The sequence below is a fragment of the Diorhabda sublineata genome, chromosome 5, assembly GCF_026230105.1.
Source record: "Diorhabda sublineata isolate icDioSubl1.1 chromosome 5, icDioSubl1.1, whole genome shotgun sequence".
NCBI lineage: Eukaryota > Metazoa > Arthropoda > Insecta > Coleoptera > Chrysomelidae > Diorhabda > Diorhabda sublineata.
The window spans coordinates 26,888,830-26,913,471 of record NC_079478.1 but is presented as its reverse complement, the minus strand read 5'-3'; the positions used below and the strand labels follow the sequence as shown (position 1 = coordinate 26,913,471).

General features: G+C 32.1%; 1 protein-coding gene across 1 annotated transcript; it reads left to right on the top strand.

Annotated features, from left to right (window-relative positions):
• The first annotated feature begins 552 nt into the window (after positions 1–552).
• LOC130444694 (uncharacterized) lies at positions 553–21,353 on the top strand. Its single transcript, XM_056779971.1, has 4 exons — positions 553–684; positions 17,672–17,927; positions 20,583–20,592; positions 21,041–21,353. Exons 1-4 carry the CDS (start codon positions 553–555, stop codon positions 21,351–21,353), a joined length of 711 nt encoding a protein of 236 aa, XP_056635949.1.
• The last annotated feature ends 3,289 nt before the right edge of the window (positions 21,354–24,642 follow it).

Sequence of the window (24,642 nt, the reverse complement as noted above, 5' to 3'; positions counted from 1 at the left end):
GCTTATGGTATATTTCTTCACTGAACTAATATCGAAAACATAGTTCAATTGGTACGACATATTCTCCAATATTATAAACTTCCTCACAATGTCCCATTATAGAAGTTAACGCACGAAACGTAAACCACATTTAGAATTTCCAACAAATTCCGGATCGTGCTTGAATGACATTGATTAGAATTAAAGTCGTTATTGATTAATCCACTACTTTGTGAAATTAGTCCAATTAAACGAAACACTGTATGTCGTTCTGTGTTATTATTGATAAGTATATAAAGGAATATATGTTTTGGGAAATATTGAATTAAAGGTAACTTAATTATAAACTGAAATACTAAATAAGCACTTTTAAAAAGTGTATCAACGAATAACCACGATTCGCGATCATCCAGGTCACTATACCAACAATTTTATTTCTGTTACACCGTTAAACTTGTCAGCATAGATTTTTGAAATACTTGTAATCAAGGTCCTTAGTTGTTGATAAAACCAGGACGCTCAAGACTTTTGCACACAGTTTGTTGGGAATCGTGCGTGAAGGCTTTTGCAAATATGAAACCAATAATAATTCTAGCAGTGATGTTACGATTTTCGAAAAATGTCCTGTGCGAGGAGGATTTTTTGGAAGAAGCCGTTGCGTTTGTTAGAGCATGTGGAACTGAAGATTTGACTTTATGTATTAAGGTTAGTATAACTTTATAAATATTATTCCAATCTAAATATGGTTATTTGTTATTCGATTAGCATCACACATAAATAATAGTTGAATTCAGAAATTCAACAACATTCAATGCGCTATGTGCGGAAAATAATGATATGCTTGATTCTGTAATTTGGAATGAACTGTTCGATTATAATTCCATCAAAAATCAGTAAAAAGATGATATTGCTGTTGTTCAAAATACTCTGTGATTTAGTAGTAATGATGAATAATAATACAGTTTATTTTAAAAATCGTTTACTGACGTTCATTCAATGGAATTATGGAAGAAATAAATTATACATAAGAGGGTATGGAGATAGAGCAAGAATTCAAATGGATGTTACTCATCTTTTCAGAGAAAAATGTTACGATTTGTCAACTGTTAATGTGAACAATCTAACCTTATTAAAAATATTAGAATTAATGTAATAGCTGTAACTAAGAAAATCCTAATATCTATATCGTCTTATGACATTGGAGCATATACTTTTTATCTTTAGAAACTCAAAGTATTTTGAGTCTTACTTAAAGATTATTGTGATACAAGAGGTGAGAAAATTCTCAATATTGAGCGGCTGACCATATTTCGATAGATATTGTAGGAAACCAAAATATAGAAATATTTTCTTCTACTGTAATCACAATGGACTGTAGTATTCGAAATTATTGCTAGAAACATTGGTGCTTCAGAATAATAATTTGTTTCCTAGCACTGTGCATACTAATGTCCCGAATAGGGACAATAGAAAGTCTGCTCGTGTGTATCGCAATGTTGTATTTGTATGCAGATAATTGGGTAAAAGGGTCTATTGAATGAATAGTGATATCCAGATATCTCAATCGATTTGTCATGAGGAGATTTGGAGGCAAAGCTGTAATTCCAAACCGGCAAAGCTTGAAGAGCTTAAAGCGCGAAGAAGGGTGTACATTTAAAATCCATAAAGAATATTTATAGTTTACACAGAGCGGGAACCAAATATATGGTATTCATGGACTAACATATATTTATCTATAGATATATCTTCAATTTTCTCGAGATTTTTTTGAACTTATTATCGCATCCAATGTTCCCAATTGCTCACTTTCCCTCGTCATCCTTGCTTCTAGAATTTTTTCTCGTCACTATCCTAATTTATAACCACCCTAAGATAAACATAACTTTGAACTCAGCTGGTCAGTTTAACCAATATTATATTTTATTCTTTGAAATGAAATGAACAGAAATGTAACCAAATGGTATACGGATAGTTTCAAAATAGCAGAAAAAATTGGCATAGAAGCTTACGGGCCTAGAAACAAACACTACCAAAAGTTTGTCCAGCTAAGTTTAGAATGGGATTATTGTCGCAAACAAGAGCTCATCATCTTGTCCAATAATCAAGCTATCTTTAAAGCTGTAAGCTTCAATAAAATCCAAGCTCTTCTGGTAATGCCTAGACAAGTGAGCTAGGTAAGAAGCATGAAGTTCTGGATTCTGGGATACACTAGTGTGAAGAGAAATAAAATAGCTGACAGACACGGTAAAGTATGGTTAGATACACCAATCATAGTCAGACAGAGCGGGGTGTCTTGAGTCGAGAGGTATAGTGCGCCACCTATAGTATCTCGTACACGGTGTATGATACCTACGAGGGGGTGGTATGAGGCGACGCAGGGGGTTGAGGGGCCCGCGCTAATGTTGCATTAGTCGCCGGCCGGCGTTCGTTTTCAGTAACATCATGTGATGTTGGAAGTTTAATGGTAAAAGTAAAAAACATAGGACCATTGAAATTTTGTTTAAAAACTACGTATATTATTATATGGTCCACAAGTGAGTGCATTTTGACTTAAACATGATTACTGTTAATCATTTAAGTTTTATAAATGAATTTTCAATTATTTAATATATAAGATTTAGTTCGGGAAAGAGGTCAACCGAGACAAAAGATTTAAACTGCCAAGGTAAAAAATACATAACTCTACGTTATCGAGGTATGTTAATAAATCAAAGGCTTACTCTGAATCTGAAGGGGTTCACGCGTTCATACACAAACACGCGTCATGGTCTTTCAATTGAACAAGAAAAAATATTTAAAGAATATCTTCTGACAGTTTCTCAATATTTTATGGTTTAAGTCTGTAAGATGTAGGTGGGCTAGCTCATTAATGGAATCAAATATAATCGAAAAATACTTGATAGTTGGTATAACATAAATTTGCCAATCTTCTCAAAAGAAATAGTGAGCTTTCTATTAGAAAACCAGAACCGCCCATCAAGGAAGTGCAATATATGATAAGCTAGGTACAGTTATGGACAAGCTGTCAGAATATTAAACATCGACAAAACTGGTGTTCCAAAAGACTTGAAACCAGGTAAAATAATAGCAGCTGAAGAGAAGCATACTATTTGTACTGTTACGTCGGAAGAATGTGGCACTAACGTTACAGAATTAGCAACTGGAGACTCAGTTCCTGCAATGTTTATATTTCCCATGAAAACGTTGAAACACTATTTTAACGCAAATGCAACATCAGTTGCTAAGATTGGGTTCATGATAAATGCACTTCTGGTGTCAGTAGATTTTATATTTGCATAATGTTGTTTTAGTTTCTGGGAGGAATCTCAAATATGTTGTTATGCTTATGTTTCTATGGCTCTAGTGATCTCGTAGGGTGGTACCTTTGTTGTCTCATGATCCATAGGACTCTTTTCCTTATAAAGTGAGTTTCTTATAGTAAACAACGGAATAGTGGAAGTTTTTTTATCTCGATATGTGTTCCAATGAAGAAACAATTTGAACAAAATGCGTGACCCCGCTCTGCCCTACCTGAATTCTTTTATGGAATCGGATAAATAACAATAGAAAAAACACTAGAAAAGAAGTTGTTCAGTTTAGCAAAAAGTACATATTCTGTCACGTAGACGACACATTCTCTCGAAGTGTGAGACTACGAAACTGCAGATCCCTGGAAGCGTGTGAAGAAGACGAAGATTTTTGACAGCTAGAAACATCACACATCCTAAACTTTTTGAAATGAGTGAGAATAATAGATTAGTTGTGAACACTGATTATACCACAGCAAGGAAAGGTGACTCAATAGATTCCTTGAGTCTCAGTGTACATGACAATTTCCTCAAGCTGCAAGCTTAGGAACGTAAATGTGCTGCTCAAATTCATTTTATTTTGATACTAGACAAACGGTTCCTTGGAATAGTGATAATGAACACTGTGTTCAGTTGGAATATCACAAATGGTTTCACGGTTTCCGGATTATGAGAACATTTGTTATCAACCATCAATTTGCTGATCTTAACAGGATAATTCTCACTTTGTAAAAATCGGTGTAAAGAGATTTTTCTACAAGTAGAACAAGAGACGATATCAAAAGTTTTTCCTTCTAATGAAATTAGGTAGCATAGAAAATGTCGTTTATTTATATGGATAAAATATTAATAACAGAGTAAGATCATATGTTGAGAGTTTTCTAGACATATAAAGACGCAAACTTCTTTGTTTATTCTGTATCTTTGAGAAACAACTCCGACAAGAGACTTAATTAGATTCACGTTTGCGAAGTTGATAAGACAATATTGTTAGTAACGAATCAGCTTTTATACTCATACTAACTAAACCAAACTTATATTTCTCATTCAATTTTCTTATTTAAAGGAATTGTAATTCCAATTGAAAAAGTTTTACGTAATTTACTATTTTAGAAAATTTCACTTGCCTCATTGATTTACACGTTTCAGATTATTTCTTTTTTTCTTTCGTTTATTACATGTGGCATATGTTCAATTGCACTTTTCAACTAGTAATTGTAAGGTCAGGTGAGTTATCGTAAACAGGGGCAATTGTAAACATCTCGCATATCTCTTGAAATTGACAGTTGAAAGTGGTTCGATTGGCTATAGTGTTGCCCCGGACCTTAATGTATTCAGCCTTGTTTATAACGACTTGGTTGTTGTATGTGTTTCGAGCAAAAATATATGTGATTTTTGTCCGGCCACCACACAAATTTTCGCTGTACCTACATGAATACACCCTCAATAGAAAGCGCGTCGAAATATATAATAGTAAAAATTATTTTCTTAGAAATAGCTTACCACTACCTCAACTAACCCTATACACACTATTCACACCTTATTGTTGACATATGGCATCAACAGAGGAGTTGCTACTTTTGGAGATAATATACAACCTTATGCATCCATCATTGAAACATAAAAAAAAAGGGAGTTGCTTCAGGGAATTTATTTTCACATTGCATTAGCTTCTTAATAGTTTCATACATACATACTAGAAATATCATTGTTGATGGTATAAAGCCACTTCTCTCCTAATGCTCCTATATATAAATAATACTTTGTGGCAAGTAAGATTTAATGATTGATTTCCAATAATTCATACATCACAGAATCGTAAACCTTCTATCTACATTTTCAAATGAAAATTTTTGTATTCACTCGGTCTTTCACGGATTAGGAAATATTCGGACATTATTGAAAAAAATCTTTTTGTTGTACAAATTAACGTTACGCCAATTCTCACCGGATTAAAATTATCTCATATAAAAAGCAAAAAAAATTATGATCACATAATTACTTCGACCTGTTTCTTTTATGTTTCCTGCCTAAATACTTTCCGTCATTTTATATCTTTGGAGCATATGGAAACCATTTTCCAGTCTTCAAATATCTACACGAGACACCGCAAAGAATGTTCTAATATAATTTAATCCTCGTTTGATTCGATAGTTGTTATTTCAAAGAAATCGCTATAGATCTTCTTATTCAGTAAATAAAAATTTACAGAAAAATATAATCACAATATACCAATACTCAATACACTGTTTATACTACTACTACAACAACACTCACAATTACACTGTCTGACTCGCGCTTAGATAACCAAGGTAAACAGTTTATCTTCAGTCTCTGAAGACGATAACTTAGTTATCGAAACACGCGTCACACAGTGTAATTGTAACTGTTGGTGTAGTCATAGTGTAATATAAAGATAAAACATGCCATGTATATGATAAATACATAGTTATGTGATGAGCTGGTAACTATGAATATTATTAGAAGGAATAACAGCTACATAGTAGGAACCATGATGATTGTTTATGATATGTATGATAGAAAAATCATTTGTCCATAATTTCTTTACAAATAAATTTCTTGTTGCCTTTAAGTGAGTGACGTAAACAGATATCATTTCAATAATATGTAACAAAGGAAGGATTCACTTGCCTTATTCTGACATTTTTAAGGCTCTCGTTGTTGAAATGTTCTTGGAGAATTGAGATACTGCCGATTTTCCTATATAATTTGGAAATTCAGTATAATGTGGAAATCAAGGGATTTGTTTGTTTTTGAATTATACACTGGAAAGTTTAAAAGGAAAAAAACCTATGGTGAGAGATTTTCACTCATAACAAAATTGGAATTGGCTATTTATGACTAATTTTACAAGATAGACATTGAACAAGCATTAGGAAAAATTGGTATAATTGCATTATTTCATGACACAATGCTTTTGAAATAGATACTTAGAAATCAAACCAATAAACATATATAATAAAATGTCCTAAAACGATTTCATTTATCAATGACTTTCTAAATTCCCAATCTCTTGATGAAATCCTCCCTCAAGTTTGTCACTGATAATATCCAAATGTGAAACTGAATCTTAGGTAACATTGGAGACCGCGTGGTTTGGTATAAATTTAGAAGGTTTTTTATCAGGATTTTATGATTTCTTGTTACCTAAAAACATTTCATTTCTATCACAAATGATTTCCAATTTGATAATTACTGCTTTCGTTCTGAAGCAGAGCTGCAAATGACTCTGATTCTAGGTCTATTCCTGATTTCGTAAAGGATCTATTCTCAACATTGCTTGTTCGCTTATTTTGTGCCATCATGTTTCCATAACATGAATATATCCCATAAATATAAAAAGCAATAATATTTGAAAAACCTACCCTGAAAATTTTTTAATAAGACTAATGGTGTAACTTAAGGTTCCAGTTTTAGGTTCAATTTTTTTTTGGTATTCATTAATGATGCCACAGACTTACGATTTAATAGTGAATTCACTTTATTTGGGGATGACACCAGTGAAACCTGGAGGGGTACAGATATATAAGCTTCACATTCTACCATAAGCAAAGATCTCATTAAGATTGAGTCCTGGTCTGACACAAACGGTCTCTGGTTAAACACCGAGAAAACTTAAATTTTATCTTACAAATGACTTCTACAACCTCTTAGAGCAAACAATAATTAAATACGATCCTCCAATTCTATCAAGACTCTTGGTCTTCAATTCAATGGTCTGTACACGTAGAGATCTTGGTGGAAAATTATCATCTGCTTGTTTTGCCATTAAATCTGTATCTAAACACCTCTTTGAATCTATCTTCAAATTACAAAATAGAGCCATTCATTACATTGTCGTCAAGTAGTAGAACTCATTGCGAATTTTATTTAAAAAAATACAAAATATTCATTCTCCTTGCTCTTTTAATTTTAGAATCCGTTTGTTTGGTACGCAAACAACTCAGCGAAGAAACCCGTTCATAACTACCTGGGTAGAAAAAAAATTTGAACATTTACTTAACAATACCCACTTCTGATCTGATAAAAAATTCCATTATCTAGTGCAAAAAAATTATTTAGAATTAAAAATGGCAAATACATTTGATAAGTTCCGGAGATTAACAAAGGCATTTCTGCTTGAAAGACGTACTATTCTGTGGCAGAATTCTACAATCTGGACTCAATAGACTGCCATAATTCAATTCAGTATGACGTAAGATATTATATGTATTATGATTATTATTAAGCCCAATTGTTATTTTATTTTATCTAGAGATTTTCTTATGACAATAAAGCTTCTCTCTCTGCCTATACGTAATTACATTTAGAATAGTTGAAAGTTCAGTTAAATTTGAATTAGGAAGAAACCACCAATTTTGTATCTACTACCTTCATTAATCCATATACACAAAAACAAACACAAACTGAACCTTCTGTTTCATAAGACTCTGCGTACTGTAGAATTCTTTCTCGATAATATAGAATACTTGTTCTCCCTGACTTCCACTCCTCTAGTCAAGGACAGAAGTTTTCCCTTTATATTTAGGGAGACCTACATATAATCACTCATTTCAACCAATAGAATGGGATACGCTCGAAGCTTCAAATCTAAATTACGGTCAAACTTGTCTCTAGATATCTAAGTTTCGGATACGTCTTTGGTGTTACTGAATTATTGAGTTTTAATAGTTAGATTTCATATAAGTTAGCCTTCACCATTCCTGTGTTCGTTAGAAGAGAGTGAGAATAATGTGTTTTTTGCAGCATTATGGGGACAATGGCATTTTTTAACTCAATTTCATTAAACGACAGTCACATTATAACATGTACAGCACAAATGGTAAGATCAACTTTCAACAGTTTCATCTCCAATTTTGCACCTCAAATACAGAAAATGATCTTTCTAACTTCTTGTTATAGATGTAGGCCTTATATTGTTGACAAAAATGACCAAAAATGAGATAAGTTATAATCTCATTAGTTAAATTAGTTAATGGAATAGCATTTGTCAAAAAGTCAAAATTACATCACCGTAAACATCGTTTGAATTCATAAAAAATTAAAATATATGCTTTGCCACGTCACTCTTACTTTCAAGAGTTTGGGTAGTTGGTTTTTTTTTTAAATTATACATTAAGTTTTTAGCGGAAGCCAACACAAAATTTGAAATTTTAAATTGAAAGGAGGACTGATACTGAGACTTGACTGATACTTGACAAAAATTTCCAATAGTTCACCTGTCATTAGCAATTCGAGAGAAATGTCATAAAAACTGATAAGAAATTTTGGGTATGAAATGATTTTACTAAATTGGATTGAAGTTCTATTACATAATAGTGAATTGTTACTTCCCAATTCAATTAAATACTCAAAAATCATATTCAAAATTCAGTTAAAAATTATTATTACAGAAAATTCAATCTACTTAAACTAAGACTTCATGTATTCGTAGAGGTTATAATGCATAAAATAGAGCTCATGATTAGAACCGTCCACATTACTTCTCGCTTAGAAGATATGTCTCACGAAACGGTGCAAAGACATCACAGTTAAATTAATTGCACCTATATGAAATGAAAAATAGCATCTTTACTAGCAAAAGTGTCGCTCATAAAGCGAAGAAAATCCTTTAAAGGATAGCTACAATTAATTTTGCTTTGAGAAATAATAGACCTCTTAATAACAATTAGTTTCAGAAATCAAATTACTCGTATTGCGGGTGGTAGCGTTCACTTTCAACTAGATAGAGTTTCAACATATTACTCTCTTTCCACTCAGACAAGGTCTATTAGATTATTCTCTATGCACAAAAAACTATTAAGAGTCTCCATTTTTGGCATTATTGCAGAACAATCGTTATTAGATTAAACAAAACATCAGTTGAAGTTGATTGAGAAATTTTTATCAAAAAATTAATAGTGAAATTCTTCTCAGTCACTATGAAAATACAACTGTTTTGAATTATTTTACGAATGTATTGCCCTCGACATATGCAACCTCATTCAAATACTCTTCTTATAAATATCATTTGACTACTGTACTATATTAGTTGGATTGCACCTGAAGATTACATTATATATACATATACATACATATATATAAAGATCTGTCCATTTTACTTTCCAATAAAAAATAATTCACCTTGTATCTATCTACCCAAAATTGTACTTATCACGGTTAAATGAGGTTGTTTCCTCGTTTTTCTTTATTTGATGTTCGATGCGATAGCAAGACATTTGTTTGCGACCTGTTGACTTCAAAACTTATAACTGGAATTCGAAACGTTTATATCAAGAGTAACATATTGCACATATCAGACCGTTAAACGTTTCAAGAACAGTAATATTAACAATGACCTTTTATTATGACGTACAATGAAATTACTGAATGCAATTAAGCGTCACTCCAACGAATGTTGTTTGAATAATATTCAATTGAATATGGAATTTACATAAATGTTAGGTTTATTTTATTGATAAATAAACAAAATATACGGTTCATTAACAAGAACAATAGCCAGTGAATATGTTTTCAAATAATCTAATTCCGTTAAAAATTGAATTTTAAATTAATTTGGTACATACAATACAAAATAATGGAATTTTATAAACTGTGATTACTAGAACTTGTTGCTTTAATTATTGTGGATCAGATGGCATGTTCTGGTCCAGTTATACTCCTTTCTGAATATATGCAAAAAAATGAAACTAAGTATTTTGAATGATAACATATTTCATTGGATGTGATATAGAAATTATATTTCTGGGTTTTCAATTCTTGGAAATGTGATACCTCACAACTAGAATACTTTTTTACATTCAATTGAAATGTCATATCATTTTTTAATAGAAAGAGATAAAATGCTCTATTGTCTGAAATTGTTCACAATTTATAGAAAAGAGCTTGTAAATAACTGAAAAACAAACTCACAAATAAAATAAAATCTGAATATACAATATATACACGGAAATTAAAATGAATAACGATATTAGCTCTTAAAATGTACACGTGAAAATTCATATATGTATTATACATTGTGACAGATAATGGAATTGAATTTACAACAATCGTAAAATATGTAATAATTCGTATCAAACATCAATATTAACATCAACTCAGTGTGTGAAAAACTGAGAATTAAATATTAGTATCAGAATACAAGTCGTTTACAGCATAGAAGTCAATTTCCTGTAAATATATAGTCAAATTCTTCCTAAACGCAGAAAAAGATGTTATATTTTTTATTTCCACTGGTAAATGATTGTGCATTTTTTTCGCATTGTACAGTATAAAGCCCATAACTTTTGAACGTGAAGTATGTAGATAAAAATCGTTCCACGTTCCTAAGTGAATAGCTCTGCAATTAACTTTCTAACATAGGAATGCGTGCTTATGGATTAGGAACAGAATCAAAGGAGGAAGAAGCAATATTTTGAATTTTGAAGTCCCGGCAGTAAGTCCTACTGTTTGGTCTGAGTAGATATATAAAAGCTCTCTTCTGTAGTTTGAAGAATGAATCAAATAGTCGCAGCATACATACCGCAGAACGGAGATGCGTCGCAAAAAGGGCATATGATTGATTTTTAGCACGATTGAAGATTTTGTATATTTTTTTAATAATGTGTATATTTATGTCATTTTTTGTATATTCTTCTTTCACTACGTATTCACAATATTTCTCTGAATGGTGCCATGAACTTTATTTTTAAATCCATCCCATTTTTTAATTGTTTCATTTCTTCCTCTTCTTCTTTTTTTTCTATAGGTAATTCTGCCTGTTTCTTTCTTTTGTTGTGCTTTTAAATTATATTATCGCTCCATCGTTCCGACACTTCTCCTCCCGGCCGGCGATTTGTCTGTTGTCATTCTACTTATATGGTTGTTGTTTTTCTATTCAATAACCACTCGTTAATATTCTCCACATTACATGTTGTTCTAATGTAGTCACTACCTACTCGATCTCTCAGTGTGTTCCCCGTGATTCTCCTCAGTATTCTCATCTCAGCTGTTTCCAGCATTCTTTGTGTTTTGGACGTGTCTGGTCGCGTTTCTGCTGTATATGTCATTATTGGTCTTATAACAACTTTGTAAATTCTAGTCTTAGTTTCCGTTCTAATATGTTTGTTTCTCCATATTGTATTATTGAGGCATCCTGCTGCCCTATTGGCTTTCTGTATTTGGTTTACTCTCAATTTCTATCTTACATCTAATTGGTTCTTTGCTAATGACAAGAGTTTTTGTTTTTTGGTATTAAATTACCATGTTCAGCTTCTTTGCTACTATGTTGAACATGTGGGCCATACTTTGTAGGTCGTCTTCACTTTCTGCTATAAGGATAGCATCATCTGCATAGCAGAGAATTTTTATTTCTCTATTCCTCATTTTATAACCTTTCCTCTTTTTCAATGCCTTCATTATTTCATCCATCATGAGATTAAAAAGTAGGGGGCTTAAGGAATCTCCCTGTCTTATACCCGTGCCAATGTTTATTTCCTTTGTAAGTTGTCCGTCTATTCTAGCCTGTATTTTGTTGTCCTGATATATGTCTTCGATTGTTTTGATGATGTCTAACGGTGTTTGTCTATTGTATAAAAGGTGAATCACGTCTTTTAATCTAACTCCGTCAAATGCTTTTGTCAAGTCAATCAAGCAAATGAACGCCGGTCGATTATAATCTAGAGCTTTCTCTGTGATTTGTCTAGTTACAAATACTGCGCCTGTACATGAACTCCCACTTATAAAACCTTGTTGTTCGTCCTGAAAAGATATTCTTTGATTTATTAGTTAGATTTAAATTTTGGTTGTCATTTTTAAGGGAAGAGTTTAAAAGATTGATACCTCAAATTAAACAAAATTAGAACAATATGAGTAAAAAGAGAAATGGAATAAAAGGAATAAGAGATGAAAAATGATATTAAAATAAACACTGAAGACATTATAGATAAGGGAGGAATTTTTCTAAAAAATAATTCAGCCACGTAGACAAAAACCTGACATGAGAAGAAGAACTAGAGGATGAAGGGGAGATGTATGACGATAGAAGGACAAGAAAGGAAATCACTAAAAAGAAAGTGGAAGAAGAAGCGATAAGAAAAATCAAAATGAATTAATACCACTAGATAAAAAAGGAGATGAACTAATATACGAAAATTACTAAGCAATATGCTTACCTATAGTTGGTTTAAAACATGTACGAGAATCATAGAGACAAAGATAAGGAAATATGTGATGAAGAAACAAACGATTGTAAACATACGGGGTCTGGCTATTAAATAACGAGACTGCGCACCTAGTGGGCACCCTAGACGGGTGGGGTAGGAAACGAGTAGTGCGTTGGGTATCTATATTTTGTCTATGCACGTCCTAAAACACGTTTCTGTCACTATTATAGTATTTGTGCAGTAGCGGTTTAAAACGGACGTGTTTTTTCTCATGCCGAAAACCATGTGTGACGAAAAACAGTAGCAACTTATCAGTCTCAATTTTTTTTACATTGAAAAAAACTCCGACTAAGTATTATAAATTGTTACAAGAGGCCTATGGGGACAATTATCTATCTCGTGCGCGTGTTTTTGAATGGAGTAAGCGGTTTAATGAGAACCGAGAGAGCACTGAAGATGACCAGCGCCCAGATCCCCCTGTGACTGTTTCAACTCCAAAAACAGTGACCAAAATCAACCAAATTATGAGTGCAAATCGTCGGATGAGCATCCGGATGATTGCCGAGGCTGAAAACGCCAATAAACAAACGATTAGAAAGATTTTACACGAGGAATTACACACGACAAAGTCTATGCGATGTTGGTGCCAAAAAATTTGACTCCTGACCAAAAGCTCTTGCGGCAACGGGTCTGCTCAGATTTCCTTGAAAGGTTAGTAAAAGTGAAAAAAATCTGTAGAGCTCCTAAAGGCACTCACCAAAGAAGACTTCCAGCACTGCTTCGATTAATGGAAAAAACGTTTGAAAAGGTGTGTGGCGAAGGGAGGGAAGTATATTGAAGGGGAGCATTCGAATGTAGAATTATTTTTATAATTGAACTATTTTTCGTAATTAGTCTCGTTATTCAATAACCAGACCTCTTTTACATATCAAGTAGCTCAATATGAAAGAAGAGAGAACAAGAGAAAGATTCACTCATTATCGGTATGATTTAGTATAAGGAAAATAGGATTCCCTAGAAAAATAACATTGAAAACAAAAGGTGTATATGAAAACGTAAGTGGAAAACTTCGAATAAATGAAGTTTGACTTTAATATGGAGAGGCTGAACAAGAAAATAATCATTATCCTCTTCTATTCATACTTGTCACGGATAAGATGATAAAAATAATATATAAGAGGACAACTATAAATTGGAGAAAATAATATGCTACAAAAACTGGTAAAAAATGGATTAGTATATGTAGACAATACAGCAATAATAGCAGATACATTTAAGAAAATGGAAGAAGTAGTAAATATATGAATAAAGACAATAGAACATCTGCGAGAGAATTAAACATCAAGAAATGCGAATGGACAATAATAAATCAAAAAGGAGAACATGGGGAAGATTTAATAATGGAAGGACAAAGAATAGAAAGAGTAACCACATTTGAATATTTGGGATTCATTTTCACAGAATACGAAGAAGTAGATATAGAGATAGCGATAAAAATAAGACAAGCCAATCAAATATACTATACTCCAAATGAGACAATTTTCGGGAACACAAAAGTGGGTGAAGACATAAAAATAAAAGTACTCGAAAACATAACCCACGTTAATGTATGAAAGTGAAACCTGGGTAATGAGCAAAAGGATACAGAATAGAATATTAGCAGCAGAAATGAAACTATGAAAGATGAAATAGCAGGAAAATCGAGAATTTTCATCTTTTGTGACTTTCTCTATTCTATTTGTCTTAGAAGATGAATACTATGAATAGTATCAGTGTTTCTGATGTGTAGTACAACTTTTCGTGATATATTAGAGTAACCGCAAGCACATCTGCTGCCTACGAAATCGAAGGAGCATGATGCCGCACATGGATTGATAATCAACGCCAAAAACTACTTGTTTTTCTGAAAATGTCCCCACTATAGTATTTCTTCTCTATGCTAAGAATTATCTGGAAAATTACATTAGGCTGCAAGCATTTCTAGAACACCAGTTTGAATACCCAGAAATATCAATACTTTTATATCGGAGCAATTATGGAAATATTAAGGAAATTAAGGGAAGAAGCACCAGATTCGTTAGATTAATTGGATCCATCCACACGAATGAGCCCTTAAAGTGAATAGGCTTGAAAAAAGACGTCTATATCGTTCACAATCTTAGGTGTATTTCACGAAATTCCGAGAAGATATATTCCACTGCGACTTCCTCATGACACATCAAATTTTAGTCTCAAACTACTAGAATAGTGACTGAATCATAAAAAAATTTGGCTTGAAAATGTTGGGTTCTATCGACAAACAAACAGCAAAAAACTGAAGATCTCAATTTGTGAACGCGGAGGGGTAACATCACAGCTGTGAAAACATCTTAGAGTAGAAATAGAATGCAGTTACATCTACGACAACATAAATAACAAGCTAGAATGATATATGACACCTCTCTTCTGTAGTTTGAAGATTCAATCAAACAGAGTCGTACAACACGTACCCCGTCAAAAAGAGGGCATTATGATTATTTTGCAGGAGTTTTTTGTATATTCTTTCACTACGTATTCAACAATATTTGTCTGTATGCTAGAATGCCATAAAACTAATTTTTAAATCCATCACATTTTAAATGTTTCTAATATTTTCGTTCATTTCATACGTTATTCTTCGACTTAATTTGTTCATACATGAAATTTGTACTGGTGGATTGATAATCAGTTTTATTCTGTTCATTCTATCGAAAACTGTAGAAATATTAGCATAAAGTACAATGAGCATATTAACAGAAATAATTAGTGTATTGGTTTTTTTACCTGATGAATTTGTATTACTCGCTTATTGGATAATACCTCATCCTGTCTTATACGTGAAGAAAAAAATACTTCTACTGACTCTGCCTATAGTCACAATACACCTAATTAAAAATAAACCTTTGGATTGAACAACGGGTTAAAATAATACTATACTTCGCTGAAGAGAAAATATGTTATTCATGGAACTGAAAGTAAGCTGCTTTCAAAATAATACACTAATGCCGCTATTAAACTTTTGCTCGAATATAGTTGAATTGTTTTAAGCCACAAACTTTTTATCAACACGTATCGTAATTGTTGCAGTAAATGATTATTCAACTCATCTTCATAGGCTTATGATACAACAATGCATTAGTGAGAAACGCATTATATCAGTAATTGATTCTTGTATCTCACCAGTTACTACTAATCATGGTTATGCACAAGGATTATTATACATTCATGGACCGTTAATAGTCAGACTGACTGTTGGTTAAGAAAATCAATTCCAGATATTAATTTGGATTTAATTGGCATTTATCACTTATATGCATTTAATTAAAATAAGTAATTGTTCAAAGATATAATTAGCCGTGGTTTATCAAAATAAAATATTATATTAATTATCAATTAAGATATGCAATTTGTGAAAATTATTATAACATAATTTTGTTATAGAGACAATCAATGTTGGAGCTGAACATTCCACAAAATACAGGTTGTTCCAATTAAAGTGATTCTGTTTCTATGATAGAAAACTAAAAAATATTTGGGGTTTTCTCAGTAGAAAATTTTCGTAACGCCATCCGTATTCATGACAAAGAAAGAAAAAACATGTACACATTTTCTACTATTTTGTCGCAACTACTGGCAACAATGTATTGAAATTTTATTCGAATATGTTTTTGAAAGTAATCATCCAATGAATTTGGTTTTACGTCTAGCTCTCATAGAGGACTCTAGTTATATGGTTCGTACCAAGTTGTAATGGACAAAATTGAATTTATGAAGCAAAATTTCAAGGGAAATTGAACATCAATTAATTTCACACCCTATTTAAATTAGATACTGTTTATGGTTTTTGAAATATTTAGTGAAACCGATGATGGTATGAAGTAATTATAAATGTGTAAAATTACACAAAAAATCACAATATAAAAATTTAAAAACGGTTAGTAGCATAAAATAGAATTCAATTATAGTAGTTGTTCAAAATTTCCTCCGTTTTCACGAATACATAAGTCCTTCTTTCTAAAGAATCTATTAATCATCTAAACGGTTGGGAGTCAGCTATGAGGTCAGGTCATTAAAGTGACCTTGAATCCTGTTTTTCAATTCTTGAGGTGAATTTATCTCTAAAGTATAAACTTTTTCTTGAAAATACGACCAAACTGTGTAATCCAAGGGATTAATATTGCTTGACCCAGGAGGCCAATGAATTGGAGCTTCTGCACCTGTACCAATCCATCGAATACAATGTTGCCGGTAGTTACGGCAAAATCGTGAAAAATGTGTGTAATTCTTTTTTATCTTGAATACGGATGGCGATACGAAAAATTTTTACAGAGCGAACCACAAATATTTTTCAGTTTTCTAGCTATCCTAGAGACGAGATCACCTTTTATGAAAAACCCAGTATATGTGTTCAACAATTCCATTTTCCAAATAAATATCGGTCATGAATATTTATTTTTGCTTTTTATTTGTTTGTGATTATATCTTTTGATAAATTTCCGTGGTAAGAAGTACTTTGGTGAGGATTATAGTTCAGATAGTAAGAGCTAGAAACCTATTAGAGACCCTTGAGAAGTCTCGTTTTGCAGAGAATCTGTGGATACTATTGTCGTATTTTTTTTCATATTCTAATATAAATGTGATTATATTTGATTCACATTCACATAATTTATGAAATATTCGTTTGTTTAGTGGAAAATTTTAAGAATGATATTGTGTTAAACGAGGATGATAATGAATCAACTGAAAGCGTTCCAACAGACCATAGACCTGCGTACACTTTCCCATCGGATACACAAGCGAATATCTTGTCGTTTTTCCATGTTTTCCATAGTCTCGACAAAGATTGAATATATTAGATATTTGAACAAATCTTGACCCTTCACTAACAATGTATATGCTTCCGCCTGTATAAAAATGTTTTCCTCAAATATTCATCAAGGTTGCAAAAACCTCGATTGAAATCTTCATTGTTTATAATAATTTTATAATGTTTTTACATCGATAGAACTCATAAATTGTAATCAAAGCAGTACCTACCAATCTTGGTTTATAACATCTAATTATCCTTCTATCGATGGCACTTGAATGTGAATGAAACGGACTAATTTGATTTTTAGATTATATATCACTGTTCCTCGTGATATAGATATTCTGATAAAATCAATCAAATGCATATTACATCCTAAAATTTATAATTCGCAGGAACGTGCTTTGAGATACATCGATAATCTACCAAACAACTTGGATCTTGGAAGTGGTTTGAAAATAAAATCCGTTCATCCAGAAAGAATTGTTCGACGAGCTCCTATAACTTCTTTACCAGACGAATCACGAGCCAGAGAGGAGGTTCTTGATAATCTACTTCTAGAGAGGATAAAGGATTTCATCAAATCACATACATTCGAATTCAAAGTACCTGATGAAGCTATCATCGATCTGGATAAGTCAGTGGAAGAAGGTAATGATATTAAGAAAATTGTTTACTACAGTGAACTATATTTTCAATTTTAAAAATTTTGAGAATCAGGAATTACAAATATATTACTTAGCTTCAAGCACAAAAGTGAAATTTAGAACATTTTGTGAAAAAAGGTGTAGTAGTATATATATATATATATATATATATATATATATATATATATATATATATATATATATATATATATATATATATATATATATACAGATTGAATACAGGGCCGTTGAGGACCTCCATTCTCCATGTCCTTTGTTTTCGTCAGTAAAGACATAAAGACATTGACGACCTTCGAAAGCAGCTTCGGATCGAATAATTTTGAATACGTAGCAATGTCAGCCGGCATCTTATCAAACGTGTTTATTCCAACTGGTTGAATACTGAATTCATTCTTAATGTACTTAGAAAAAATTGTGGGTGAGAAGTGTTAAGAGAGCAGCGTAATGCAGCATATTTGCCTTAATAACTGACAAAGTGATATAAAGATTACACTGGACGTTGATTTTTTATCTGAAATATATATTAGCCACAAAGTGTCTAGTTCTTCCATGCCATCTAACTTCACACTGTATAGCTTTTCTTCACGACGACCTTACCAAACACACTCAAAATTACTGCAGCTTTCAAAATCAAATAACCGGTATCTGGATCTTCATTTTAACTTGTATCGATTTGTTCTCTTGTGAGAATATTCTCATTTTTTCGGATGGTTATCTACATTTTTTTGCTTCCGACATGCAAGTAATTTGTGATATTTACTCATGTCTATATTAATCTTAATCAGAAAGCTGCATTTTATAATGGAATGGTTGGATTACATTGTTCAGATTTCCGCACCTTCACTTTTTCTTCGAAAACTGTTCTTCAGCTTTCCTCGATTTTCACCATTGCATGAATCTACTAAATGCAATATTATACTGTTGTTTTGATTTCTGAGACAGCAGAAATAATGTCGCCCTGTTCGCTGCCTATTCGTTGTCCAATGGAAGTAGCAGTATCGGCTACGACGTCGAACTCGCCACACACCACAAATCCGATTTCTTCACTATTAATCTTTGTTATTGCAGTACAAGATGAATTTTGAATAAAACCACACCAAACAATCTTGACTTTTTACCAGTTTAACATCTACAAATTTCCTAACTAGTAAACCTCTCAACTATTTAGATTTTGATGAGAGTAGAATATTTTGTTTTCTTCGCAATAGTTTTATAAAAAAGTATGTATGATATACGTTTTAAAAGTATAGCTTGTGGCTTAACCGAAAAAACATGATTCAATTCTGATGTTTTTTGGATATATTCAGATAATAGTGCTAAGTTTACCAAAATCTAAACTAATGAATATAATATCTCCTTAAAATAGGTTCAAATAAACAACAGATCTCAGTATGACCCTTTTTCCTCAGTAATTAGTAAAAAAAATTTTACACTAGGTGTGCTCGAAAAATACTTGGTGAATGAATTTTTATTGCAGCAATCACGCTGCATCTATGTGAACGAATATACCGCATTACCTCAAGTTTTGAACTAAGCTGTAACACGTTATATGATGAGTTCAGTATCTCTGCTCTCCACAATTAGAATGCGACGGCTCTTCACTGCAATCGAAAATGAGTTATAATGTGAATATTTTGACACCATTCCTAATGTTGAGAATATCACATCAGCATAGATGAAAACCATTACGAAAAAAGCCTTATAGAAACTCGTGGAATTTTTAATATTATTATCAAATCAAATATTGTATAAATGGAGCCATTTTTCTATGCATGAAATTGAAGAGGAATATTTTGTTCATGATATATTGAAAGGTTCAGTTCTAAATAATATTTAAATTTTGAGCCTGTGATGGATACATTATAAACTTTTTTTTATTAGGAACTTCGTATCAAACAAACAAGCTTGGCGACAGAATATACTTTAAACCAAATGCTTTCAACATTTTTCAACCAAATATATATCTTGTCGTATGGTTTGACCTACTTCCATTATTAAATTTGATAAAAAAAGAGATTAAGTGAACTAATATCTTTATCCAATAAACTACGAATATGTGAGTTGAGAATGGCGGCTTGGAAGCGGAAACTTTTTATGTTCTGAATCTAAGAAGAATGTGAGAACTTTCCACAATTTTGTTCTGGTTGAAAATTTTAGAGGAATAAAAATACGTAAATTTCAATTGGATGATATGGAGAATGTAGGTGAAGGGGAATATATATATATATATATATATATATATATATATATATATATATATATATATATTCCTATGGTAAATATTCCTAGATATTATTCACCTCTGAAATAATTTGGAAATTTAATATTTCGAAAATATATTCTGCTGTTCTTCAAAGGAGGAAACAACTACTCTCCTGGCCAATACTCCGACGAATATTGAATTAGATCTCCTTTGAAGAGCGTGATGTCAATCGATCTTTTTGTCGCAGTTGCGAAAAGGGGTTTGTAACCAATGATCTGAACTGAAAAAACGTCAAAGAGCGTCGCAAAACAAGATTAGTAGAATGAGAGGAGGTCCTGGAACACGTCAATACAGACATTTGAGGTTAATAAGATAAAATGAAGTTCTTACACTTGAAACAAACCAAACAAATACCACAGAAAACTATGGTGAGAGAGGCTGCAAAGTTATTTATTCAACATCCGACTATATACTGGAATTCAATTGGAATACATCAAAATTACTAGTCTTCAAAACCAACATTAATAATACTGTCCACGGTATTCTTAATGATTTCCTGTTGTGTGCTGTTGATTATATAGATATATTTTTGTTCAACTTTCCATAATACTGTCAGTAGGTTAGATGTTGGATCTCGTTTCTTGACAATATTTATCTTCAAAAAGACCTTTCCACAGAACAGCAACATTCAATTATATATTTTCCTTCTAATATATTCAAAGTCCAAGCACTTTAAAGAGAAGAATACAAATTCAATCCAGAATATTTTTCCTTATACTACTAGATGCACAAAGTATAAAATTTTCACGAAGAGGAATGTATGAGAAAATGGGCAGAAGTAATATGATCTTAGAAAGTGTCACGAGCTAATTGTATTTTTGTTTTGTAGGAAGAAAAAAGAAAGGCGGCGGAGGGCTACGAATTCGACCAATAATAATGATGTTAATATTGAAAGCGGCAGTTGTTGGAGCCATAATTTTGAAATTCATTGGTTTGGTAGCATTTAAAGCTTTGTTACTTGCTAAGATAGCTTTTACAATATCCATTATTGTAGCCTTGAAGAAACTTGTAGAAACGAAACATCACACGTCCACTTATGAAGTAGTAGCGGCTCATCCACATTATGATGATCATAGCCATTTTGATAGGTCGTTCAATAATGATCTACCATATAAGGGATACAAAGGAGGTAGAAATGTGAAGTAGTGATATTTTTGATACGAACTCTTCTATATTTCTTACAATGAGCACAATCTAATGATATTTAGTAGGAGAATCTTTATTTCAACGTATACACTACTAGATTTCATACGTGGCGGCACTATTTTGTTTTAAAGAACCAAAAAACTATATGAAATCAAATTCAACTGATTTCGAATTCACTTAAGCTAAGGTTGTAGTCCAAATTATCATTACTGGATAATTTCAAAGAATGGGGTGATTCAATTTTTCTAAAATTATAATCATTGAATATATGAAACAATGGGTTCGTCAAAAAAGGAATTTTATGAATCACCTAGAGCATCAGCAATATATTCTTGATAAACGACGCCACGGAGATTAAAATATTTTTATAACACAACATAATATTCTCCAATCTTTCCTATCCACTGCCTTGTCTACACAACTAATATATCTCAAAGATCATTTCTGAGTTGATATTTAACTTGTCAAAAAACATATAATCTTAAAACAACCACACACAGAAGCCACAACTCACTTTGACAAACATTGAGCAAATGATTCCAGAAACCTGTTTCTAATTTGATATAAAGTACAACAAAATAGAGCTAGAAAAAAGTATATTGGGGTGCTATTTTACCAAAAAAATTGTTTTTTGAAATAGAATAGATTATTAACTATTTTACAATTTTTTGGGCCAGATTTTATTACGGTTTACGCATAAAAAACTTTTCTCTCCCTATTCTGTGTAACATTCCTCGGGCCGCTTGACATAATGCAATACAAAGTGCAAGATATTGCATGCAAGTATCTTGCCATTGTATCATGGCTGACACTAACTTGAATTCCATAAGTAAAAGTAGACAAATTCCTAACCTCAAATTTTATCTAATATTTTGTGCCTAGTTTAACAATGAAAATAACAGAGCTAAGTTTGTTTTATTGTTCGTTATTTTTAAGCCAAAAGTGACTACACATCTCCATAGAATTGCAGCTTGCACGCAATAAAAATGGCACAAAACCGATAATGTCAAGATCTTGCATGCTGTTTATAAAAAAAATTGCGTCTTGTCTTGCATTGCACGTTGTATTGCATCATGTCAAGCGCCTTTTATGTATACACTTTAGTTGCAAAGAATTATACTTCCCTTTAATTTTGTAGACCGTTTCACTTCAATCACTTTACCCATTTAAATAAGAGTATTATCGACTTCTAGTCTGTATTCATCAACTGTAACGTATTGATTTTGATGCCTTTTCAAGTTCAAAAATTCTTGCAACTAGAAATGTGCTGTCTCTCGTAGCTTTGGATTTTAATAATATCTAGAATTCTAAATGCAGTTCTCCGTATTTTTCTTCTGCGACAATCAACTTTTTTCTTGTAAGAGAAATAATGAATTAAATTATAAAGCATGGTGAATAAAACAAAAGTACTTGCACAACAAAAAACCACATATCACTATAAGTAAATTCTGAAACGATCATAATTTTCGTAATTAATTGATTAGATATTTGTGGGTTTCAGTATCTAATACAGTTTTGTATACAAATCCTTTCGTTCCATTACGTGAAATATTGATATATGGTTTTCCAAGAAACCGAGTGGTTGATTTTGAGAATATGGACATCAGAGAACTTCTGTTTCATGACACTGGTGAACAAAGTTTTTGTTGTCACAAGAAATTACCAATGGAAGAAATTTGACACATTAGGTTTCTTCGTGACTTCAAGACGTGTATTTCTATACAATATACAAAAATCACTAAAAGAAAAAATATTCCTTGACATACAATAGATAACTATGATTTTCGTGAATGTTTGACCTCTGGTTGGTCCCTTTTAAGTCTCCAACAGTAATTTGTTAGCATTCACTTGCTAGGCTTTTCCAATGAGAAAATGTCCAAAAGAAATCTGTCACCTCGGTTGTCACTAACAGTACCCAAATACTTGGAACAGAAATCCAGATGAAAGTGCAAGATATGTAGTTTTAAAAACATCTCACATCCTAAAGCATTGTATGAAATTGAAAGCTCATTGATTAAGTCTTCGTAATTTTCTGCTGTATGGTTTCCTAGGAAATTCTGGACAACATTTGAAAAATATTTCAAAGCGACTTTATCTAGATCATTCAGCTTTTCTTCGAAGTAGATATTTTTCATTAGTTCCAGTATTTGTGTACCAATAAATATTCCATCTTCAATTTTTGCCCCGTTATATTAGGCACAGCTTTCCCAAATATTTCATCGGGCTGAGGTTTATATGCAACGATGGTACGCTTGGACAATCCTTTCCTTGTGTAGTGACTTTTTTTGTCTTTGCTGTCCCATTCACAAATGAAATATTTTGTATAACCAAGCTGTAGCCCAAGCAAAAGAAAAATGACTTTAAAATCTCCACAAATGTTCCAAACATGTTCACTGTATTTGATTTTGCCAAGAAGAAATTTCATGTTCTCGTAAATATCTTTTATATCAGAACAATGGAAAACCGACACTTGTTTCCGTTCTATGGCAACACTGCTTCCAAGCTAGTTTTTGAGGAGTCAATGAACAATTGCCTGTGACTTGGGTCATATCCAAAATTTAATAAATTCATCACTACGGGAATTTTATTACAATAGACTAAATCATCTAGGAGAAGCAGGAGAAAATTAATTCCAGCTGTTTATTATAGACCTGAAAAGCCCAGCTTTTTTAGAAAAATTCAAATCAAGTACTAAACCGTTTAAATCACTTTCTATCAATAAATTCGGTTGTCTTGAAGTGGACAGTTCATAACATGTATCACTCTCTTGAGATACCTAATCGGGAACAAAAACAAATTCCGGACAAGAAACAGAATATTGACTTCCACCTTGATTTGGAGGCTTCGGCACAATTGGTCAGTTGGCTCATGACTAGTTTGGGTACTGGACAGTGTGTTTGGACTTGGTTGAGATGCTTTTGGTTTGAATCAAACAGAAATAGATGATCTGTTGGTTCCGTCCAAATCATTGGTACACCAAAAGGCAAATGTTTAGATTCTTGTTAGCCCAACCTAATAGAAGTTTCGCACACTTTATACAACATATATGAGAGGCCCAGGATTATTAAGTTAATTCCCCAAACACATAACAAAAACTGTCCAGGTTATTAGAACAATTCCGCAGCATATTTACAATAAAACAAACGCAACTTAGTTTAATGCAATCATTATACAGTCGCTCAAATTAAAATATTTAAACAAAAACGCTTAAATTAGGTCAAAGAAAAATATATTGCTGTCACAAAAAAAATTTATTGTGATTGAAACAAAATAATATTCTTTTTTGAAT